We start from the raw sequence: 15917 nt of genomic DNA on the forward strand, positions 1-15917 counted from the left end.
CAAAAGGGACAAGTCCTAGCTGGTGTTCCAGGGTGCCTGAAAGGTCTCTCACTCCATGTTGCCATAGATCAACCCCCATCCCGGTGTCCAGCCCCTGAGACCAACAGCCCATGAGCACCAACATCTTTTGGTGGGTGTTGATGTGTCTGTCCTCAAGTACTCCAAGTGTGGTTGGAGTGCAGGGAAGGCTGGAGATTGGAAGGGAAGAGGTACCCGGAGAGAACTCAGAGCCCAAAACATACAAGGTCTGGCCCAGGACAGCCTGCTAGAAAAAAAAAAAAAAAATGTTGGTCCTTTAAGAATTCTGGAAAGATCTAATTTTCTTAGGTAAAAACTAGAAATTTTAGATATTCTAAAAGAGATTATTAGATATTCTAAAAGATATTCTAAATATCTTTTATTCTAAAAGATAGTAGAAAGCTAGATATTCAGAGCTAGGAAAAGTCTAATGATAATGATAATGATGATAGTTTACCATTCTGATGGCTTCATCAGTCTTTGAAAACCTTTTGGGTTTAGTGAATTTTATGTAAATTTTTCTTTAAAAGAAGCAGAAAACCTTGGGTTTCCTGTTTCCTTGCCCTCCTTTTAAATTTAAAGCCATAGAGAGTTCTTTGTATTTCTATGAGTACAAAGGGATGGTATACTATTACTCTCAATAAAGAGGAGAGGTGCAAATTATTGGTAAAGTGTGATAAAGTTCTGATCTTCAAAAAAGCAGTCTCTACTGGCACCATAACCTGTATTTGATTGATCTTCCATGTCCAGTTGAGCACTCCCCTTATCTCTCATGATTTGGGCTCTAGTTCACAGTAACATGATGTCCAGTTTAAATAGCTCTAAACTTTGAAGTGGAAGAAATTTACCATTCATACCGTGTGTGTTTTGACCTCATTTCCTAGAGCATTTCTAACATGCCTGAATGGTCATGTGACTCTTTTATATACATATATAGATGCCGTTTTCTCAAATGTCAACAAGGGAATGCTGTCTGGGTGCAAGCATTTTTTCTCCCATCATTTTCATTTATTTTCCAAGTTCATTAACAATTGACATGATTAAAATAAGCTCTACTGACATCTGCTGGACAAAGTCTGTTATTCATCGTGTTACCAGCTCAGGAGTATGCAGGCTTTATTAATTAGGTGCTCACTATTGATTAAACCAGTCAAGCAAAGCCATACTAAACAACAGAAAACAGAAAAACTAAAAATGATATTTCCAACGAGATCCAGGAAATGTTCTGGACGTTACTGGTCGAGAGACTACACTTTGAGACCCAGTGGTCTGAGATCACACTCACTGCTTTTGGCTTGAGCACCAGGTAGATGGTAACACCATCACTAAGTTAGGAAATTAAGGTGAAGAGGCAACTCGAAGGAATCAAAGATAGAAAAAAAATGATACATTTGGGCCTCCCCTGGTGGCACAGTGGTTGAGTGCTGGGCTGCAAAGCTGCCCGTAGCCTCTGCAGTGGCGGTTTGATACCCAGCACCGGATAAGGGTCCCACATGGCTTGCAGACCTCTCCTGCCGCGCCCGCTGCTCCCCTCAGCAGTGTATTTCGTCAGTCTGCCTGTTCTGTTCCCCGCTCTGGCTCTGGTGAATTCTCTCACCCTCTCGCGCTTCTCACTGTACCCAGTGCTTATATAAATAAATAAATAAATCTTTAAAAAAAAAAGAAAAAATGATACATTTGGCTTTTTTGTGGTGTAGGGACAGGAGTAGGCCACTGAGCAGGTTTTGTATGATCCCATGCAGACCGGGTAAAGGAGTCAGAGTCCTCAGTGGCTTTTGCAGATCTTTTATTTAGATTTACCAAGCATATGGCAGGCAGGGGTGCTGGGGGGCTGGGAGGCTGGCAGTCCTCCCAGCCCCCAGCAAATCCTCACTCTATCTGGGCTCTCCGGCCTTCTCTCGTGTTCTGCTTCTCTGCTCTCCTGCTTCTGTTCGTTCTTGGCTTCTGCTGGTGTCCCCGCGACGCCGCCCTTAGAAGTCCAGTATTAGGCCAGTCGAATCCCATCTACATATGCCCACACCCTACTCCAGGTGCCCGCCATCAGGCATGCATTCAGGACCACAGGGTTCTGTCATCTATCTTAATGGCGGGAGGGCAGAAAAGCCTGATACTTTCACCTTACCCTACACGTGGAAATAGGAAAAGCCCTTTATAAGGTTGTAGGGTAAGTGAATTGGTCAGGCTTTTTGTGCCACTAGCCTCTGTGGCTCTCACTTGTGGCCTTGATTGTGCTAATGCAGGAGACGCTTGGGAGTGTGGGTGCAGGGCATGCGTGCTGATTGTGGACATGTGAAGTATGGGTGAAGTATGGGTGAGTGTACACGCCTGAGCTTAGAGGTCAGCACTATAACAGCGGTGTCACTCAGAGCTGGGAAGACAGCCACGGGAAGATGGCTGCAGAAGCAGTGGCTACAGAAGAGGTGAGTCTACAAGGGAACTCCAGGGAGAGACCAGAGTGTAAGATTCATGGGGGGTTGGGAGGCTCTGTTTCCTGCCTGCCTTCCTTCCAGCAGCCCCTCTACTCTTACCCCCTCCATTCTCCCCACACCTTGCCTGTGCCTGCCTCCCTACATGCCACCTCCCTTCCTGGTGTGTCTGTGTACCTGGTTCCCTGAGGGAGCATTAAAACCTGAAAAATCCGCCATGGGCTCTGGGACTCTCCTTTCTTTATCCGTCTACCTGGCTGGATAGTGAAGCTGCCCTGTGCATGCTTGCACTACAAAAGTTTTTAATATTTCAACAAAATATGAGAATGTGTAAAAGACAGAATAACACAGGCTGTACATTCACCATTGTAAGTGGTAAAAATGCACTGGATATGTGAATCATGTAAATTGAATCAATTTCTAGTTTGAGCAAATGAAAATCAAACTCCTAGGATCGAAGTTGAATCAAAACACCCAGAAAAGGGGCCTCCCTGGTGGTGCAAGGGGTTAAGATACAACCTATGGAGCTATCCTCTGCCAAAGCGATCCCCGACCAGGGAGCTACCCACATGGCACAGCAGACCTCTCCTGACTCACCCGCTGCTCCCCTCAGCAGTGTACTTTGGTCAGTCTGCCTGTTCTGTTCCCGGGTCTGTCTCTGGTGAATCCTCTCACCCCCCCATACCTGTGGCCTATACCTCAGTATGCATAAATAAATCTTTTAAAAAAACCCAGAAAATATGTGTATGTGAATGGCAGTGTAAGTATATTAATGCCTATAGTTACTTGTATCAATCAGTGTGTCAATGTAGGAAGTTGAGAAGTAATTTTTTTTTCCCCATTTCTAGGGAAGTTTCTAAGCTTCCTGGATCAGCCTTGTTTTTAAGCACTGAAGGGTCCTTGATAAATCCCGAGTCACTACAGACATACATTCTATGGAATTTTTGTTTACGAAATATGTTAAACGGCATGATGGCAAATAGGGGCAATTGACACCTAGTGTACATTAACAACTCAGAACACGTTATGAAAAAAAATTGGAAATGGTGTTTGTGTTTAACACTTTGAAAAGTTGGCTGACTAATCATGGCTCTCCATAAATTCTAAACAAGGAGCAGGTGGGCCTAATTTTCCTCTTAAAAACCTTGATGATTCTAAATGACTCAGATTAATTCCTCAGTATAAATTTTTTCATATAATTCTCATATTACTAAAAGTTTATGACTCTATGGATGGCAAGAGATTCTAAATGTCTGACAGTTTTTCCATCAAATTGTAAACACATATTTGTTCCAAGTGCATTTCTTTTGTTTACCACAATCTCCACCACAGGAAACCGATCACCTCATGACTGTATTGCCTTGACATGACATGGAATTGTGTCACATCAGAAATCAAGACTCCAGTCAGTTCAGCTCTTTCATGCTCTTGCTGCTACTGCCTGTGCTCTTTGATTCACACATATCAATCAGTCCTTTCAACTGCTCTGCTAACTCCCAGCATTACTTCCTTCTGCTCTACTGAGTTCAGACTCATAGTGGGTTGATTATCTAGTCCCCATGATACCTAGAGTAGTCTCTATGGCATCAGCAGGGGCTCCTAGAAATGCAGGATCTTAGGCTCCATTGAATGGGCATTTCAGAATCATCATAAGAAGATCCCCAGAGGATTTGTACTCATGGTTGAGAAGGCCTGACCTTAATGTTTCTTTAACAAATTTCCTTGATTCTCATATACTTCTAGCTTTCCCTTTTTACTACCTACCCCAACCTAGTCTTTTTCTATAACACTGAAGTTACTTGTTCATATTTATCTCCAGATTTTACAGTCTTCTGTGAGGAGACAGCTTGTCTTCCTAGTACTAGCTGGACACTATTATAGAACATATTCTAGCAGCATGATTAATATTTCTGGATGGAAGATCTTCAGATTAATTGCTATGTAGGTCATGAACCAGTTACTTAGGTGCTAATGACAAATAGCAGGTTGACATACTATGTCTTTGAAAATACTTGCATTTTCAGAAGACTCCTAAAGAAGTGGATTTAACCTAAATCATTAATAATAATACTGGATGATTTTGGAAGTCAGGTAACTAAGTAGAATTTTGAGGGCAAGTGGCTCTGTCGTCTAATTTCCTTTTACCTTGCCCATCACCAAGGTGGTCCTAATGAAATAACTCAGTGCTTTGTAGATGCTGAGTGACTTTTAAAGTGTTTTCTCCCTGCAGGAGAACCGAGCTCCATTAACTCCAAATATAGACAGAAACCACAGGTCGCATAAGAAACCTGAACATTCTTGAAATTGTGAACGAGGGTAGTTGGAGAGGTAACAGGAATACTAGAATAACTTTTCATGTAATCACTTGTCTCGGCACCTGTCTTCTTCACCAGATTGAGTTTTCAGAGCAGAGATGTCTACCTTATTTACCCAGAACTGCCTGCCAGGCACCTTGCACAAGCATGTATGTGTTTAATGAATTTGGGGGATAAAATTTTAAAGCATTGCTCGTGGCATGATCAAATAAAATGCTCTATTTGCAGCATATAAACACAGTGATAGCAGTGTGTATTATACCAGCAAGGGGGTACATGTTAATTCCTAAATGCTGAATCCTGAGAGAACAATCAATATTAAGCATCAACTTTCACAGTGAGGCACATTGACATTTTTTGTTACAACTGATTTTCTTAATATCCCAGCTCCATCAGAGAAGAGAAATTAGGCAACCATGAAGCTACTTCATAAACCAACTTAGCAAGAGTCCTGCCTTTCCCTGCATAATGACTAATTGACTCACAAACGCTTTCTCTAACACTTATTTGTAGAGCTCTAACACATTAGCTACAGATTTAATGTCACCATGGTTATAATTTACATGTGGGTGGAAAGTTAACATAATGTAGAAATGTGAAATTAAGCTAGTTTGTTGTGAGTAGCGGTCCTGCTAAGATTCACTTCTCTATCCTCATTATTTTGTATTTTTATTTATCATGTTTGTTGTTTTCTCCCATTACTCACCAAATTGTCAAATAGGTCTCTGAGGATGCACAAGCACAGGGCTTCTAGAAAACAGTGTTTGGATAGTTTAAATAATGGGACAATGAAGTCAGTCATCTCCACTACAAAAAAAAAAATGTTCTTGCTTTGTTAATTGAACTTCAGCTTTAGAAGAAAGAGGGAGAGTTTAGATGGGAAACAGTAAGAAATAATCAGGTGACTGATTTGTAAGTTCTCTCAGTTTAACTGATGTTGTAAGATTAGAGAAGACACTAGTTTTTTAATGGTGCTGAATCCACAGCGAGAACTATCTAGGGGAAAAGAAATGACACAAATATTACTCTATTCATAGAGTATGAGAGGAAATACTTTTCTAATACAAAGTTAGGAAAAATAAATCAAACTGTTACAGATAAGTCACAGGAGATGAATAACTTCAAGTTTTACTTGTTCCTGAGATTACTATTATGGTGCAAATGAACGTTATTAAAATCATTCCTCTTTCATAGGAAGATGAGCCAGGGAGTGCTAATCCTGAGGACCATGCTAGCTGGCCTTACCAATTGAAATGTCATCTTGTGGAGAGTTAGAGGAATGCTCCCAGCATCAGGAGTGTCTTAGTAGCCTCAGACGCACTGTCCTCGCTATGCCTCATTGCCCACATCTAAAGATGTGATACCACCATCTATGCCTTTGTTCAAAGGACAGAAATAAAAGTGTTTATCACTTATCATTCATATTATGAGTCATTCAAACAATCATCTAGGAGCATGAAGGGCATTTTAATGGTATGTACCAGAGGACAAAATGTTATTCAGGGATAAAAGCAAGTGTTTTATTTGACAAATCTCTATTTGCTAAGTGACACCATGTAGATGTGGTATGAAAAGAAGTCACACAAAGTCAGGCAGATGACTCAGCAGAACTCTTCCAACTCTGCACATGCATTTTAGAATTATGTCTTGTGTAAAACCCCCTCCTCTTTCATAATTGGTCAGAGAAATCAAATTTTTTGGATTAGGCCTTTAGTTAGTAACCCCAGGGTAGATTCTCATTTGTAAGAGATAGCTAACATACTACTCTGCTTGAAGCACAGCAGCTTCCATCTAATTCTATAATGATCATAGTTTAAAATATTTTCCTATAATGTCTACTTTCAAAATGTGCTCAAAATCTTGAAGAACAATGGAGGAATAGTCAGGAACAAACCCTAGTGAATGAGTATATACAGAACAGCCCTCATTTACCATTGGAAGGAAATATTAAATTAAAGCTATAGCAAATGAAAGCACATGATGACAGATAATCTAATAAAATTTTATTGAGAACCAATGAAGTTGATTCCTTAACATAGAAATACATATGATTGCAAGCCCTGCCAAAAAATAGCAAAATAATCTTGGGGTAGGTTCCCTGAATATCCAAACATTTTGTTTTATATCTACAGGAAAGAACAGTACTTCTATACATCAGCACTACAGAATTGGGGTGCTCTGACCTATTTAGGGGAAGAAAAATGGAATCAGCATTCAGTGTGAGTTCTAAAGGACTACAGGTAAGTTCTAGTAGTCAAATGAGCAGATGAATAAATGTTCGCTGTTCACATTTTTGTTTCAAAATCAGCTAGTAGAAGGCAGCACATCTTAAGATCAGAAACAAATTAACCCAATTATTTAGGAGCAGAGTGTATCTCTCAATTCAGTCATTTATGGAAGTGGTAATAATTATAGAAAATGGCCTTGGACACACTTTTACTTAAAACTACCTACCATATGTTTTTAATATCAAATAATTGGAGCTGACATCAAAGATGAAAAGTGAGCCAAATGACTGTAAGGATTAAACACTGACAACTCAGATGAGACCAAACCCAATGGCATCATGGAAATGGTTCTGATGTTAACATTTTTTATGTGCTGCAAAGTTAATCACTGCAATTTCCCATCATTACAGAAACAGAACCACATGACAGGTAAACTGAATACTGCTTGACAAGCTTTTAAGGTTGTACTAGTGAGTCTTCATGTGGAGATAAGAGATGCTATTGAGTTTTCTGGGAAGCACATTTTGGCAAGGTTTTTACCAATAAGAAAAATATCTGAGGGGAAAATGATGCAACAGAAATAGAACTGAAAGGATACCTTTTTATTTTAATATTAAGAGAGCTTTTGTAACTTTCAATTTCTACCATGGTGCTAGGGTATTAGTCTTAGTTTTATAGTCTTTGCCTGAGTTTCAAGTCCTATCAAACTTTCTTAGCTCTTAAGCATAAAAATAATGGCATAAATATAAAAATCCTGCCAGTTTGGTAAGTCTTCAAAAGCTGAAGAAGAAATGAAATCTGACTTGTGTTTGCAATGCTACATTTGCTAATGGCTCACAGTGGCTGAAGTGCAATCCATATAGGAACCATAAACTTACTCAAATGTTCTCTCTGCCTTGAAGTCCTCCCGGGGTTAAATCAATCAAGGTCTTTGGAGAAACACTATAATCAAGTCTCTTCTGGCTAAGAGAAAGTGTGTTTGTTCTTTTCTCTTGGTTAGTAGCTATAAGTGCAGGTATAGTATAGTAAGACATTTAACTTAACCAAATGAGCTTCATCCTTTCAAGTTGGATACCCACCCAAAGGCAAATTAGCTTTACTGTCTGTCAGTGCCAGCGTTGCTGTTCTGAAACCTTCACAAGAAAAGCACAGCTTACCAGCAGCACTTCTAAAATCTGAAAGGCACAGGGTTGTCCCTGACTAGTGCAAGTCACAGAAAAGTAAGCTAATGCTGGGGATTGAGCAGTGGGATGTTGAGATCCTATATTGTCAGTAGCCTTTAAAGGTTCACACAATTTCCACAAACATTAGCTATTTTGGTTTTAAATGGAAAATAATAGGATATCATACCCAGGACCCAGTATACACTCTGTGGGATTTGGTTCAAAGTTTCAATAAAAACATGTTTCTGTGATGGAGAGAGCCATGGAACAGGCACTTTTAAAATTTTTAGACCCTGTTTTTTTTTTTTTAAACTAGTGAAATGTTTTAAAATTAATCAGAAACATACAGAAGTGATGAAACAAAAGTGAAAAAGGCAGTAATGGAAGGAGGAGGAGTGGGAATTGGTAAGTGGGGATTTGCCCAGAATGTGAAGCATCAAGGATTCTTCATTTACCATATAAATGCTAATCCGGTGGGCTCAAAAAGTGATGAGTATTAAGCTTGGGGTATGCAAAGAGACTGGATCTATTTGTTCCAAGCAATATCACTGGATAATACCTCTTAAATAGCATTTCTATTAAAAGCTTTGTTTTTATTCAAGTTATTGGTTATATAGCACCCCTCCCCCCTTTAAATAGAAGTACTATACTATTTTACAAAAAAACCAATGGCTACATTGGTTGAACGGAAGGAAAATATCTTATGGCTTTTAACAAATGGCCAGCACTAAACCACAGTCTTTGCAAAATAAGTAGAACACAAGCAAAAGTTTAGAAGTTCAGTAGACAGGGTTCACTCAAATCCTAGGTCATAATATATTCATACACAGAAAACTTCTTGATCATACTAAATCCAAAGAATAAACAAAATTAAATAGTTCCAAAATATACAAACTTATTTTAGAGAAAACAATAAACTGTTGTTAGCTTATCTTGAACTAATTTTTAAAGCATGACCACTACATTTTAGGAGTTTTTGATAAAAATGATGGCCTATAGAACTTGGATGCTTACTAACAAAAAGAAGCATATTCGAAAGCGCATATTATCTTTAGTTTAAATAAGCATTGTAAATTCTGAAAATGATATTCAGGTCCCAAGTCCAGTTTGCAACTCGTGGAATTTTTATACTGGACATATATAGAGTAGTGATATTTTTGTCCCCTTTCATAATCAACCACTTAGTGAAAAGCAGTCATGAAACTGTCCTGTTAGAGGAATATGCTAGAAGAAGAGATGGAGGGCAATATCTAATTATAATCACACATCTATCTTTCTTTGCCTACATTTAGTTTTTTTCTGAACATTTGAAGAGCAATATTAAGACAATTATATTCATAAACTTAAATAAGAAAAATATTTCCTCCAAGTTCTAAAGTACTTTTTTATCTAAATCTACATATGCCCTCCAAATTCTGTACATATCACCAACCCTTTCTATAGGAAGAAGCCAATGTTAAGATAAGAGATTTCCTTGGATATTTAAAGTAAAGGTAAATGTTGAAGGAACTGAACTAAAGATGAATTCTGAAAAAAAATCAAGTACACAGTTTGCCTCTGGTTTTTTAAAAAGCAAGGACAGCATTAGTCCAGGTTTGATACACAGAAAGGGTCATGCAATGAGATGCAGGGGGTAGCCTTTCCTTTCAGAGTTCAAATGCAGGGAACTTGGCTTTTGTGGGTACTAGGAGGTCAGCCAGGAAATATATTGTTCCAGCCATTCCTAAAGGAAGAGAAAAGAAGCAAACATCATTATACCGAGTGAGCCTGCTTTATTTTAGCATCAACATGATGACATTAATGGCCGTGATTTAAGTAAGTGGGCATCTGCCTGTATATATGTTGCAGCTCAACGTTAAAGGAGATCATTAGAGAGGTGGTCAGTTCTTTCTCCAGGTGGCAGCGAGGAGAAAGAGTGGAGTCAGCCAAGTTGAAGGCACAGCCCTGCCTTTTACCATATGTGAGTGTGCTCCTTCACCATGGCCACAGGCCACTCACTACCTGAGCCTCAGTCTCTGCATTGGGGATATGAGGATAGTAACTGTTTGCTTTTGCTGAGATGACTTATGATCACATCTGCAAAATGCCCAGGAGGTGCCTGTCTTGACAAATGGTAGTCACCACTAGACTACGAGTACCAGTTTGTGGTCACTGTGTGAATTGATTTTTAATATTAACAAAACTCAAATTCAAATACATGAATTACCAAGCAGAAAGAAGATACTGATATTACAAAACAAATAAGTAATGTATGAAAAATACCTTCAGGGACGTCCCATGTGGCGCAGGGGTTAGTCTCAGCACTATCAAGCTATTGCTGGCCACTGAGGCAAGAGTTGGATCCCTGGCCAGGGAGCTAAACCCACATGGCACAGGAGACCTCTCCTGTCTCACCCACTGCTCCCCTCAGCAGTGTGTTTCAGTAGATCTGACTGTTCTGCTCCCCAATCTGTCTCTGGTGAATCCTCTCTACTCCTGCACCTCGGGCCTACATGTACCCAGTTCTTGTATGCATAAATAAATAAAAATAAATCTTAAAAAAAAAATACCTTCAAAGAGGGAGAAAGGGGTATCTGGTGTTCTGCATCCATGTTCTCCATAATCGAGGCACCACTCAGCAAACTGAAAGTTAGATCAAGTTCACTTACAATAATGATTTCTTCCAAGACCCACAGAAGTTGATAGACATTATCCCTAAGAATTACTCTGATTAAAAAAAATGAGTTAATGCAGAGATATGTGTGGTCTGAAAGAGAGTAAGAAGTAGGAAAGGATTTAATGAGCATTATGAGCTGTGCATCTCTAAGGTTATCACAGAAGGAAGAAAGCTCTCTACATTTCCCTGTACCTCCCATAAATGCTGCTGAGTAGCATTATATCCTTTTAAAAGAAAGTTAATTCAGCTGAATGGCTTTGGAAGATCTTTTTTAAATAACTGTGCTTGTTTTATAGACTCATGGTTTAAAAACTAAATGAATGAAATCACATTAATTAGAGCCTTTTCCACAATCTTCTGGGAGGCAGTGCTTTCTTCTTGGTGGGTCTGACCCTACCTTACAGGCCCTGTACAGGTACTTCATATCACGTGTGAGGTTGTACAGTGCCAGAAAGGCGTAGGCATTCCCCGCAGCGCCGTGGCACAGTCCATACCCCTTCCTCAGCAAACCGTACTGCCAGATCACATCAGCAGACTGATAGGCGTCATTGAGATACTGTTCTTCTTTGAACACCTGCAGTCAGGGGACACTGTTTTATTATAAGGGATATAATGTAAAAGAAACGTTGGTCAACATTTCTTCTTGGTAAGTAAGGATGGGAGATGGAGAATGGAGGTGGGAGGTGGTTAGGCAAGAAAAGACTAAGAGATTTAGAGCCAGAGAAATGTGTTGTATATAATGGGGCCAAATTAGAAAAACTCACTGGTTTTGCTCTTTTTGTTTTTAAGTAACTGGGCATGACCTTGCTTGCTCGGTTCAAGTTTTATGTGTCTGTGTGCTGTATTTTACTTGGAACTTATTATCGTTAGCCATTTTCCAAAGAGCATGTGTTACCTTCTTTGGTATAAATGTTTCCTTCACTATTAGGAAGTTTCTTTACAAGATAAAGAAGAAACTTATTAACATGCAAATTTATTATGAACGACTATGTCAAAAAATACAGATACCTTTACAGTGTTTTGCCATTTCCTACATGTTTATCAAAGACTTGAGAAATATTCTGAGTAGACATATTTGAAAGCTCATTGCAAATTAAGTACTCTTAAAAGTAGAAAAGGCAGATTTAAAAGTTGTTCTTCCTTTATATCCAAGTTTCTGAAATGTAAAATGTGACATACTAATCGCTTATTTAGACTGTGAGATGCGAGCACCTATTTGTTGTTTGTATATTTGTAATTTGTAGATATGGCACCAACAGGCAAAGATATCTTGGTATATTTGTTTCTTTCCCTCATAAAAACATTTTTTTTCTTGATTATGGCTTTGCTAGTCAATGTTTTTTATAAGAGATATTTGCATTTTTGTTATGGAAAATATACATCACATGAAAGGTACCATTTTAAGTGTACAGTTCTGTGGCATTAATTATATCCACAATGTTGTATAATTACCACCGTTATTGCCAAAATCATTCCAAACAGAAATTCTGCGCCCCTGAAATGGTAATTCTCCAGCCTTTGCCTCCCTCCCTCTTGTGTCAGTCCCTTGGTAATTTCTGTTCTACTTTCTATCTCTAGAGGTTTGCCTATTCTAGAAATGTCACATTAACTTTCATGTCATACAAGTGGAATCATACAGTAGTTGTCCTTTGTCTGTGGCTTATTTCACTTAGCATAATATTTTGAAGGTTCAAGCAAGCTGTAGAATGGATGAGAAATCCATTCCTTTTTTATAGCAAAGTAATATTCCATTATATACACATACCCCATTTGTTTATCTAGTCATTTGTGGTTGGACACTGGACGATTTCCACATTCTGGGTATGCTGCTAGGGAACACTGGTATATGAGTATCTGTTTTAATAGTTTTTCATTCCTTTGGGTATATAACTAGATGTGAAACTGCTGGATCTTAGGTTACCTCTGTGTTTAATTTTTTGAGAAACTGCCAACTCTTCTATAGCAGATACAGCAATGTAAAAGGAAGATTCTATTTTGAATTGAGCTTCTGGAATGCTTATCTTGGCTCTACCACTAATGCTTTGCTCTTTATTCTGCCTATTGGTGAAGCAGTCTCCTGGTCTAAGGAATAGGGTCTTCTATGGTACACGGTGGATACTATGAGAAATGAATTATAATCCATTTGGCAAAGTGATCTTAGGTCCAAGAAGTGACTTATCTATTACTCATTTAAGGGCTATACATAAAGCTAATTTTAAATTATACAATTTTATGTTGTTTTCCAAAGTATTTCTGAAATGAGAAAATTCACAGTACCTTATAGGCCTGGATGAGCATGTAGATTACCCCAGGGGAACCGTGGCACCAGTGGACTAGCAGATCTCGAGTATCATCCACACAAGGAGGATAATTTCCAGAAGGAAACTTCAGCTGGCAAACATAGTCTATACTGGGCTTGACCAAACTATGTAACTTCATAGAGCTTACATGAAGACTGGGCTAAAAATGAGAAAGGTAGTACTTCTTTAGTACTTCTGAAGCAAACATACCTTCCTAAGACATGATATGAACCATAAGCCAGAAAGAAAATATGACCAAAAGGAACTTGAAGTTACTAAGAGGTTTTGGATTCCATCCAATATTTTCACATACTGAACAAACTAAAATGAGGCTATTAATTAATGCTTGGGGCTTTAGGTATGTATTATTTTTCAATATTTATTATTATCTATATACAATGCTTAAGAATGTGAGTATAAGAGAATTTCTAAAGTTTTAATACCTTACGCATACTTTAAAGGATACAAAGAAATGTATTCTACAAACCAAGCAAACGTTATTACTTTAGAGAAGTGGTAGGTAAAACTTCCAACAGATGAGGATGCTCATGAGGTAAGTGAACTGGAATCTAGATCTTAATCTGCAGTGTGACTGTAGGTCAAGCCTTTCTGCAGATACCTTGGGATGCACACTTATGCAGGACTGTTTTGATACAACAATTTATATATTTACAGGACACATAGACATATGCTCCATATTTTATTCAATTACTAGTTTTTCATTTTGTACCTACTCTTAATTCAATGCACTGCTCAGATCTTAAACAATAAATTCAAAGTGTTGTTTTTGCCAGGTACAGGTGGACACATGGGAGCGATGGGTGGGCAGAGTTGTGGAGCACAGGCAGGAAGTGGTGGTGTCAGGGAACTAGTCAATAATGACCAATAAGCCTTTCAGATACTTAGTTCAGATACCTAGTTTCTGATACTTAGTTCAGAATGTGAACTAAGTTCTCTAGGAGAAACACAGATTCCACTGTACCCAAAGAATATTATTCAAGTTCAGTTTACAATGTTAGGGTATAATGAGAGAATTCTCAAATCTGCAGGAATTATCTAATGTGGCCTATATAGATAATGTTTTGTTTTACGTTGATAACTAGATACTTACTGGAAAGACTTTTAGTTTTAAAAATTAAATCGTTTTAAATATACAATAATCTACAAATGAAAAACTTAACACTTGGGTTTTCAGATTTCTTATTGTGTTAATAAAAGGAGGCAGAAAAGACACTTTCTTATGACCTGCTCAAAGGAAGGTAAAAAGGCTGTCCAGTCACTAACATCTATGATTCTAACTCACCTTGAGACTTTGAAAAAGAAGAATTCTCCTTTCTGAAAAACACTTAAGAATCTGTATTTATATCTAGCTATAGACATACAATAAGGAAATGTGTTTCACTTTTGAAAACCTCTAACGATAAAACTCTTCATTGAGAAGTGAAGAATAAATACCACACTTGGTCTCTTACTGTCAGTAAAACTCAGAGTGCGACTCTGTATTCAAAAGCAGTAATAACCTTGAGGATTTCAGCTGTGTTGTCACTGTTTAGTTATAGAGAGAGGAAAGGTCTGACATTGATTTTGCATTATTATAGCCAGCTACTCAACCAGCTAGTCGCACGTATATCCAAGCACTCATATTGAACATATTAATAAAACGCTTTTCTTTATGCCACACTGCACTTTGGGAAGGTAAGGGGGGGGGGGCATCTTTGCTGCCATTAAAAATCAATTTGATTTTACCATGAATTCTTATTTTTATTCACAAGTGCCTCTTTCTCCTTAAAGGGAGCTAAATAAGCCTCTGGAAATGATCCTCTCCTGAGAAGTCCTCTTCTGACCTCTCTTCCAGGTTATGCTTGCTGCAGTAAATTCTATTTGTCCTTAGTCTATTCGACTTTGGCTGATGTTCCCCAGTAGTATTAGTTCCTAAGAACTGTTGGGCATAGCATATTCAACTATTTTTCAGTTAAGTTACACAAAATCCATTGAAAAGGCTCTTTAGCTTTATTCTCTAAGTAAGCCTTAGGCTACATATGCTCATTTGTTTTCTATTGATTTTGTTCTTACTTTTGGAATTTGTTTCAGTGGGTTGTGCCTTATAAGGTGGAATAATATTCTTTATTCAAGACATGTGCTTGAAGAGGAGAGCAGAAGGCACTTCATGGGGCAGTACAGGTCACAACACTTCAGTTTGCACAAGCAGCACACTGTAGGCAATCAAACATTATCTAAAAAACACAGTGCTTTTATATTTATACACTTTAAAATGCACCTTGACAAATATTATTCTTGTTTCTCTAGGCCAGGTATAAGGATCATGATGCAGTGGTCAACAAAACAAAAACAAAGAAATAGAGCTGAAGCACCTGTTCTCTCACCCAAGATTGCATAGTCAGGAAGTACATTTTATAGTCTCACCATCATCCCTTCTTACCTGCATCAAGAAGTAATAAATTCCTGCTAGGCCATGAGCAGCACCTACATAGTATTCTTGATACCACTCATACATCAGTGGAGTCTTTGATGTGAAGTTTCTTTTTCTAGCTAGATTTTCTCCAGAAGTTAAGACAGTTTCACAAATCTACAGGGAGAAAATTGGCAAAAAATAATGAGGGAATTAGAACACAGACCCTCCTAATGAAGATAAGGAACTTTTTGTGAAGAGGTACTGGGGAACGTAGTGAATGAGATACCATCTTAGCCATAGAAGGGCATGATTTAATTCTGTACTCAGGAAGAGGCACGCCTGTGTGTTGCCTAAAAGGGGAAAGGTAATGGGAGATCTTGAACACCTCACTAGCACCT

At 38.4% G+C, this 15917-nt stretch overlaps 1 protein-coding gene across 1 annotated transcript in view; it reads right to left on the bottom strand.

The window, feature by feature from the left end:
* Positions 1-9436: 9436 nt before the first annotated feature.
* The window catches only part of LOC119256166 (glutathione S-transferase LANCL1), a 31903-nt gene continuing 25422 nt past the window's right edge, over positions 9437-15917 (bottom strand). Inside the window, exons 6-10 of the mRNA XM_037523973.2 lie at positions 15547-15693; positions 13084-13266; positions 11204-11380; positions 10700-10772; positions 9437-9873 (exon numbers count right to left, since the gene is read on the bottom strand). Of these exons, the coding sequence (XP_037379870.1) occupies positions 9797-9873; positions 10700-10772; positions 11204-11380; positions 13084-13266; positions 15547-15693 (657 nt within the window). The 3' untranslated portion in view covers positions 9437-9796. The remainder of the gene's footprint in view (positions 9874-10699; positions 10773-11203; positions 11381-13083; positions 13267-15546; positions 15694-15917) is intronic.

The sequence above is a fragment of the Talpa occidentalis genome, unplaced genomic scaffold (genome assembly GCF_014898055.3).
Source record: "Talpa occidentalis isolate TD23 unplaced genomic scaffold, MPIMG_talOcc4v2.1 talOcc4.3, whole genome shotgun sequence".
NCBI lineage: Eukaryota > Metazoa > Chordata > Mammalia > Eulipotyphla > Talpidae > Talpa > Talpa occidentalis.